General features: G+C 63.1%; 2 protein-coding genes across 2 annotated transcripts in view; one reads left to right on the top strand and one right to left on the bottom strand.

Moving 5' to 3' along the window:
* The window catches only part of MGAT4B (alpha-1,3-mannosyl-glycoprotein 4-beta-N-acetylglucosaminyltransferase B), a 10,128-nt gene extending 2,063 nt beyond the window's left edge, over nucleotides 1-8,065 (bottom strand). Inside the window, exons 1-11 of the mRNA XM_034655833.1 lie at nucleotides 7,802-8,065; nucleotides 2,791-2,976; nucleotides 2,561-2,701; nucleotides 2,345-2,478; nucleotides 1,879-1,925; nucleotides 1,447-1,560; nucleotides 1,139-1,214; nucleotides 901-1,015; nucleotides 434-564; nucleotides 201-308; nucleotides 12-68 (exon numbers count right to left, since the gene is read on the bottom strand). Coding sequence (XP_034511724.1) covers nucleotides 12-68; nucleotides 201-308; nucleotides 434-564; nucleotides 901-1,015; nucleotides 1,139-1,214; nucleotides 1,447-1,560; nucleotides 1,879-1,925; nucleotides 2,345-2,467 — 771 coding nt within the window. The 5' untranslated portion in view covers nucleotides 2,468-2,478; nucleotides 2,561-2,701; nucleotides 2,791-2,976; nucleotides 7,802-8,065. The remainder of the gene's footprint in view (nucleotides 1-11; nucleotides 69-200; nucleotides 309-433; nucleotides 565-900; nucleotides 1,016-1,138; nucleotides 1,215-1,446; nucleotides 1,561-1,878; nucleotides 1,926-2,344; nucleotides 2,479-2,560; nucleotides 2,702-2,790; nucleotides 2,977-7,801) is intronic.
* LOC109489924 overlaps nucleotides 7,901-8,071 on the top strand; it is a 4,383-nt gene continuing 4,212 nt past the window's right edge. Inside the window, exon 1 of the mRNA XM_034655834.1 lies at nucleotides 7,901-8,040. Coding sequence (XP_034511725.1) covers nucleotides 7,920-8,040 — 121 coding nt within the window. The 5' untranslated portion in view covers nucleotides 7,901-7,919. The remainder of the gene's footprint in view (nucleotides 8,041-8,071) is intronic.

The raw sequence follows: 8,071 nt of genomic DNA, 5'->3' as shown, positions 1-8,071 counted from the left end.
CTCGTGCTCACCTCGGCCGGTGGGTTCACGTGCTCCTTCCTCAGTGCCTGCTTCCCAAAGTCCTTGTCCTGCCGCCAAGGAGGGACAGCGGAGCTAGCGGAGCTAGCGAGGGCCCCCTGCCTCCCCCCATCCCCCCACCCACACCCCGCAGCCCAGGGCTCTGCCTGTCCCCAGCCAGGCCTGCGGGTGGCGCAGCCCACCTTCAGTTTCTGGATCTTGCCCGCCAGTGAGGAGTGCGTGCCCACGTGCTGGAAGAGGGATGGCTTGAAGCGGATCCGCAGGTTGGCCTTCTGCCGGTCACAGTGCTTCTGCAGAGGGAGGGGGAAAGCTTAGGGCTCAGCTCGCGTTAGGCGGTGCGGGGACACTGACGCAGTCCATGCTGCAGGCTGCGTGCCCCACCGCTCTCCCTCGCCTTGGTGCTGCCCCTGCTCACCGCGTCCTTCTCGGGGTTGCAGACCTTCACCCACAGAATGTGGTCCAGGAGCCAGTCAATGGGCTTGTCCCGGTAGAACATGAGGATGAACTCCACAATCAGGCTCAGGTCCAGCGACTTGAACATCTTCCCTGGGGGTGGGAACGGGGTGCTGGGTGGGCAGCTCTGCCCTGCCCTACTTCCCCTTAATCCCCGTGAAGGGGGTTCACTAAGGAGGCTCCCACAGCAAGCCCTACGGCCAGCTGCAGGCAGAAGGGGACAGACAGGGGCGGTGACCCCGACATCCCGAGGCAGAGGGTGGGCGGGAACAGGCTGGTGGGGCTGCAGGAGACACTCCCCATGGATCTTGCAAGCATGACCCTGGGTGGTACCAGGGCTGCGGGGACAAGCACAGAGAGGCAGAGGTGGGCTGGACTGAGGGGCCCTGGTCAGGTCCACGGCATGGGGGCGGGGTGGGGTGGGCGCACCAATGAAGCCCAACTGGGAGAACTCCAGGATCATCCAGTCCTCCGAAGGCTGCTGCAGCGCAAAGTTCTTCATGGTGCTCAGGTAGTTGGGCTTGGCGACAATGTCATCCTCCAGCTGCACAGCGGGGGGCAGAAGGGGGGCTGGACTCAGGATGGGCACAGAGGCAGGGCAGGGCTCACCGCGCAGGCCCCGCCAGGGTCAGGCCGGTGGAGGGCAAAGCAGGGTCTCGGCGCTGACCTGCACGTAGTAGATGCCTTTGGACTGTGCATACATCATGAGGAAGCAGTAATCGAGGTTCTGTTTGGTCCTCCACCTGCGGGGCAGGGACAGGGGCTCAGGGACTCAGACCCCTCCACCTCCAGTGTGGCTACCACCGAGGCCACTGAGTGTGGGTTGGACCCCCCACCCCAACCCCATGCAGGGGTCCTCCAATGGAGAAATGGAGGCACTGCAAGGAAGTGCCTGGGACTCAGGCGCTGACCAGGTTCTCAGCACAGGTGGGCACGTGGTTGGGGGGGGCACGGGGAAGGAGGCAGTGCTCATACCTGACTCTCTCCTTGGGGTCCCCAAAGGACTCTCGGAGGCGGGAGAAGTCAGGGTAGAAGTGGGGGGAAGGGGAGATGACTTCCAGGAGCCCGGAATGGATCTCCGTGGGGAACCTTGGGGGGGGCAGGGAAGGCCAGTGGGTATGCAACCTCCAGGCACAGCAGTTGGGGCAGCACTGAGCTAGCCAGACCCCGTCCCGTTGCTCAGGCCCACCAGGCAGACATCAGCCACCAGCACACCCACCCTACTGAGGCAGTGAGGCTCCAGAGGGGCTGGCCCACCTCTATGCATACACGGCCTTTCAGAGAAGAGGGGAAGCACCCTTTCCCACACAGGGAAGGCAGGATCCTGTTGGGGAGGTGGGCACTTACCCGCCCAACACCCTGCAGGGCCCCTCCCCCCACCAGCCTTACCGGTCTGTCAGTACTCACAAGGCTTTGATGTTCTCTGTCACCACCGAGGTGTATTGTGGGTCAGTCTGTGGGGAGACCAAGTGCCCTCCCTAAGCCTGGCTGCCACCCCAAAGGGCCTGGAAGAAGGGGCTGGGGGGAAGAGGGCGGGCCTCAAAAGACCCCAGGCACAGACGGAGTGATCGCCCCCCCCCCCACCCTGAGGGCCAAGTAAGTCCGGGCCTTGGGACCGCAGAAAATGCCCTTTGGTGTACCTGGGGCCCTGGGGTGGGGCAGCCTAGGTAACTGGCGTCCCCACCAGGGGGCGCTGAAATGGTTCTTTTTTTTTTTAACTTAATAAATTTGTGAATGAAACTGACAATTGAACCTCTGATAGTTTTTCCCTCCGGAACGTTGCTCGGTTTTCATTTTTCCTTCTTGTAATTTTGTGCCCTGTGTTCTCTGAATGCTCCCACCCGCCCCCCACCCCGCACCCCAGCCCACTCGCCTCGGCGATCAGCACCACGATGACCGAGTCCTCCTTCTCCTGCGGGCTCAGCTCTGAGATGAGCGAGTGCAGCGTGTCTGTCAGGTATGAGTGCACCTCGCGCCTCACGCTGGGGATGCCCATCACTACCGACACTGCGGGGGCGCGAAGAGTCGATACCGGCACGTTGCCGGGGACCACCCCCCGCCCCCGGCTCCTCCCGGGATCCGCCCCTACCTCCGGTGCGGCCCTGGCCCACGCGCACGGCAGGCTGCAGGCTGCTTTCCTTGGCCAGCAGGTGCGGCAGGTGGTGGAAGACGGTGGGCAGGTGCAGCACGTGCTTGTGGGAGACGTTCCACGGCTTCAGTCGTGGATCCTCTGGATGGGTCGGGAAGGGATGGGTCAAACGAGACGGCCTGCCATCAGCCCCGCCTCCTCCCGCCGCTGCGGGCGGCTCCAGCGCTCACCAGTTAGGCGGCCCCAGGTGCGATTGCCCTCCCCCTCTCGCAGCGCCTGCCTCTCCGACACTGCCCTCTTGATCTCGTCCAGCACCAGGTTGAGCTCCTTGGAGCGCTTGAGGCTCTCCTGCTCAGCCGCATGAAGCCGGTCACGCAGCGCCAGGAACTCCCGCTGGTACACGTCCACCACATCGCCTGTGGGTGGTTCGCACGCTGTCACCAGGGGGCAGCCGAACACTGACCTACTACCCCTGAAGTGTGCCAGCACACACACTTTTGTGCCCATCTGTGCAATGGGCCATCTACATCTGTTCTTGTGCCTGCCTACATGCCACCTCTGGGTGTGTGTGTGTGTGTTGGGGGGGAGTGTACATAAGGGTCACTCTGAGATCACACTGACCCACAGGGTGGGGTTGAAAAATCTTCACTGGGAGGATTGGTACTCTCAGTAGTCCCCCCCACCCTGTTATCTTCACCTTTGAGGAGACATCTGAGGGAGGGCTGCAGGATCAATTCCAGCCCCAGGTGGGGCAATCCTTAGACTGAATCTTCACCCAGTGGCTCCCAAAATCCCCCCCTTGCTTCTTTTTGCAGTATCTGCTCCTTCCAGGAGGTGCGATGCCCAGGGTCCCATCCAGGGCACAAGGACCCAGCCCTTCTTCAAGAGGCTTCTTAGCTCCCTGGCCTGTCCCCCTCCCTCCTCTCGGCCTCTGCCCTTTGCTCCCCACTCCTGTTCACAGAGGAGGTCACAGGCAGCCCCAAGGCCCTCTGGGGATAACCCTCCCTGGGCTCTCATGCTGTCCTCCAAGTAAGACTGGGCCCTGGTGTCCATTCTGCACTAAGCGCCAACTCTGAATTATGCTGCAGTTTCGGCCTCCCAGGGCTCTGATGAGCAGATGAAATTGGGGAACTACTCCCGGGTCACTCTGAGTCAGCAGCAGCACGGGAACACAGCTCCGAATGCATGCAGACCTGCTTCTCTGGAGACCTGTACTAGGCATGTGACACCTCGAAGGGTCTGCACGCCCCCCCCCCCAGGGAGGACCCACGTCAGAACCTCCAGTCCGGCCCCAGCTGTGGGCATTAGGGGTGCAGGCAGGTCAGGAGCAGCACCAGGGTGGGGGGTACTCACAGAAGAAAGGGATCCCCAGGGTGCCAAGCACCTGGCTTCACTGGCCTGGAGGGGACCAGTGAGCAAGAATGAGACAAACAACATCCCCCCTGAGGCTGGCACAGCAGGTCCCTCAGGGCTGTGTGCTCCAGAACCGTCCTCATCTTGCTCTATCTGCCATCCGTACGCCCGCTTCCCCTTGTCTCTGGTCCGTGTCCTTGCGTGTGTGGTCTCTTCTGCCTGGGATCCCCTTTTCTCTTCTGGGTCTAATGAAAACCCATGCAGCCTTCGAGGCCTAGTTTCAAAGTCTAGCGTTCAAGTCTAGGAAACCATCCAGAACTCCCCTCTCATCCCTAGGCAGCTCTTCTGTTCCTTGATTCCCCTGTGGGGTCCCAGCCCCCAGAATGCCCTGGGATAGTGTTGCCACCCCCACCCAGCTATGTGCACCAAAGGTCATGACCAAGGCAAAGTTCTGTCATCTCAGAATACCCCTCCCCCCTTAAGCTGCATGTGGCAGAGGTCTAAGAGCTAAAACCCAGGGGAGGAGAAAGGGGTAGCCCAGGGTGGGGGGATGGTGCGGAGGGGGAGGCTGGGGAGGTGAGCCAAGCAGATCCTCCCTAAGGCACTCTATACTCATCTGCTTGGCCCATAGGGACAGCCCTGCAGGGGGAGGGAGTGGAGAGTCGGGTTACAGGATCTGTGAGGCTCTGTGCTGGGTTCAGTGGCCGGGTTACCCTGGAAACCTGACCCCTTGAACAGGAGCCAACCACCCCCATCAAACACTCACCCACCCAGCCCAGAGTGGGGTGGCGCCAGGAGTGTCCCCGCTGGGCCAGCTGCCCCACAGGGAAGGGGGACCAGAGGTGCCGAGGCCCCCAGGAGGGAGCTCAGAGCTGTTCTGTGAGGTGGGGGGAAGGGGGAGGCTTCACTCCCCTCTGACTGCTGCCCCTCCCTGGCCTTCTCCATTATGTAGGCTGAGCTCTGTTCAACCTTCACCTGCAGGGGCAGACAAGCCGGGTGGGCAGCGGTGGGCATCTGAGTCACCCTGGCCACAGAGGCCTGGGCACAGCCCATTCCCTACCCTGGCCTCCCTTCCTAGGGTTCTCCCCCAACCCGGCTCCTGCCCACACCAATCCTTGTGTCGTTTCCCTCAACACCGCAGGCCCTGTCCCTCAGCAGCCAGCCCCTGCTCCTGCCCTGCCCGAAAGGTGCCCAGCCAGACCGCCGTCCATGACTTCTCTGGTCCCGGGTCCACTCTGTCTTCGCCTCTCAAAGCCAGAAACTCAAACTCTGTCCCTGCCACTCCCTGGGCTGCACCTTATGTGCCAGGGCTCTGCCCAGCCGTCCAGAACGTCTACGACCTTTTCGGGCTGGGGGGCTGGACTGACATGTTGGATGGGCTGGGGAAGCGGCTCAGGGGAGGGGAGGGGCAAAGGACTGGGAGCTCCTGGCCTCTGGGGGGCTGGAAAGAAATTCCTGGGAGCTAGGGCTGAGGGCACTTCGGCTTCTCCTTCTCTCCACACCTTCGTAGCCCAGGGAGGAAGCGTGGAGGGTCGGCCCTGGGTGCAGCTGGCCCTAGGGAAGGACGGCCACACTAGCGGCACCTTTCCCACCTCTCCCCCCATCTGAAGGCAGAGTAGTCAGGGCACTTGAGGCCCATGGACCACAGTCATCTCCTGGTTCCCTCTTGATGGAAGAAAGAGATTTAAGAGCCGAGCCAGGCACAGACCACGTGCCATGTACTTAGGGAAGGGGAACCAGGCTCAGCGGGGCACAGGCAGGTGCCAGGCCTAGTGAAGGTGTGGGGTTAACGTGCAGGTGGGGCTGGGGTGCAGAGAGGGCCAGCTGTTCCTCTCCTCTCCAGGCCTTGCAAACCACACCTCTCAGGGGTCAAGGAGGGTGTCGGTGATTGTTGAAGTCCGGGCTGCTGGGGTGCTGGGGAGGGCTGAGGCTGGCCCGGGCAGGGTCTGCTGTTCTCCCTGGGGATGGGCCTTCAGCAGGTGCTTGGCCGAGGGCCAGAGTCTGAGTGCCAGGGGAGCTGTTGCACAAATCTGGTCAAGGCTGGATATGAAAGTGTGCCCCAAACCCAGATCCAGGGTCCAGCTGGCCCAGGCCTAGGTGTCCTTCCTGGCCCTTGGCCCTGGGCTTCCAGGAAGCCACCTGCTCCTGCTGTCTCCTTCCTCTTTGGCTCCCAGCCCACCTTTCTTACAGCTCCGGGTTCCTCTGCCGTTTCTCTAAGTACTGGCACTGGCGCCAGCCCTACCCTAAACCCTTCACAGCAGCTGGAAGCTGGGGTCAGATCTGGCTTCCCCACGAGCAGGTGTCGACATGTACGAAGGAGAAGAAGGTTTGCCTAAGAGCCCAGATTCAGGCTTTTCTTGAGCCTCCAAAGACCTGGCTTTGCTGGGCTCCCTAAAACGGGGATAGCCCTTGACAGGGCAGTGCCCGGTCACCCCCTCATCATGCCTCACAGGCTCTTGGGCTTCTGTGAGGACCCCTGTCACTGAGCCCCACACGTCTTTGGCTGGTGCTCCATCCACTCCCCAGGCCCTTGGAGGGCCAGCCTCCTGGATGACCCCCTCCGAGACAGTGGGCCCTAGCTGGAGCCTCTACTATCCGGCCTCCCTCTGCTGCTCCTGGAGGTCAGCTCCCTGTGGCCAGCCAGGCTCCCAGAGAAGGGGTGGGGGGCTGCACCGCAACTCCTGGGGTCAGGCTGGGGGCACGCGGCTGTTGCAGGAGGCACACAGGAACAGTGGCCTGGCTGAGGACAGGGTGCAAGGGTTCATCAACCCACCCACGAGCAGACAGATGTGCCCCAGCTCATCCGATCTAGCCCCACCCTGGTCTCCATGCCAGCCTGCTTATGTGGCTACCGTCCCGGAGGTCCAACATGCCTTCCTCTTGGGGACACACCCACCTACAGAGCACTCTGCCCCATGCGTGCCATCTCCCAGGTGACACACCCTACCTACAGCCTTCCAGAAAACTCTGCCCCAGCCTGTGCCAAGACCTAGGCATCTCCCTTCAGGGCCCCTGGAGCCCTAAGGCCCCGACCCAAACAGGTTGGTGGACTGCAGTAGGCTGGGCTGGTCAGGCAGGAGACAGGTGGGGGCCGTTGGGGCTTGGAGGGTCAGGAAGGTTCCAGATCCTCCCTCAGTGGTTCCTCCTCCAGCTTCATGTAGCATGTGGTTGAGAAAGAGGGAAGCAGAGGGTCAGCTGGCCTCAGCCTGATCCTGCTTAGACCTCCCGCAGGAAGGCCAGGAGGCAGGAAGGAAGCAGCTTTTCCCGGAGGCTCCCATGCTGCAGGTCGGGTGGACAAGGCCTGTGAGGGCCTCCTCAGCCCCAGCCATCCCAACCAACATCAGGCCACTCCAGCCGGTGCTGTGGCCTGCCCCTACTCTCTTCCCCAAGTGTGCAGACCAAGCTCAGAGGGGCGCGGCGGTAGACTGGCCAGCCTGCCCAAACTTCGGGTGGGGGGTGGAGGTCCGATGAGACCACACGAAATAGGTTAACGGGTAGCTGGGGGTGGGCTGGATACTCACGAGGCCGGCGGCGGGCCAGCAGCCACAGGAAGGTTTCCCTAGCACCCAGGTTCCCGCGGAGGAATCCTGGGGCCAGGTGTCATGGAGGAGGGCTGCGGAGGCCTCAGGGAGCAGCCCCCCCAACAGTGGGCTGGGGTGGAGAGGTGGTGCGGGGTGGAGGGTGCTGCCCGCATGTCCGGCTGCCCCCTCACACCTGTCTCAGGAACACCGTACCTGCTCCTGCCCAGATGCCTGGAGAAGGGACCTTGGGGGCCACCTGGCCACGACCACCTCTTGACCTTGTGTCTCTGTCCCTCTCTGCAAACTCCAAGGTCCCCAGGTCGCCCGTGGGAGCGACCAGCCCCAGCATCGGCGCAACCGTACTCACGGAGGCCCCCGAGGTCCCGAGCGCTGCACCGGGCCGCCGCTGACCGCTCGGCCGCAGCGGCCCAGCCCAGGCCGGAGGCGAATTTCGCTATTCCGGCAGCAAACAAGTGGGGGCGAGGATGGGAGGGGCGTCCTCCCGCGCCGCCCGGGCGGGGAAGGGGCGCCTGCGTCGGCTTCCGGCCGCCTCCCGCGGCCACCGGCCGGACCCTGCTCCGGCCGCCTGCGTCCAGGTGAGCCCAGGTGCGCGGCGCGGCGCGGGCCCGGCTGGGGA

Source organism: Ailuropoda melanoleuca, chromosome 3 (genome assembly GCF_002007445.2).
Source record: "Ailuropoda melanoleuca isolate Jingjing chromosome 3, ASM200744v2, whole genome shotgun sequence".
NCBI classification, from domain to species: domain Eukaryota; kingdom Metazoa; phylum Chordata; class Mammalia; order Carnivora; family Ursidae; genus Ailuropoda; species Ailuropoda melanoleuca.
Note: the sequence above shows the minus strand (reverse complement) of the source record. Positions and strands in the feature narration are given on the sequence as shown.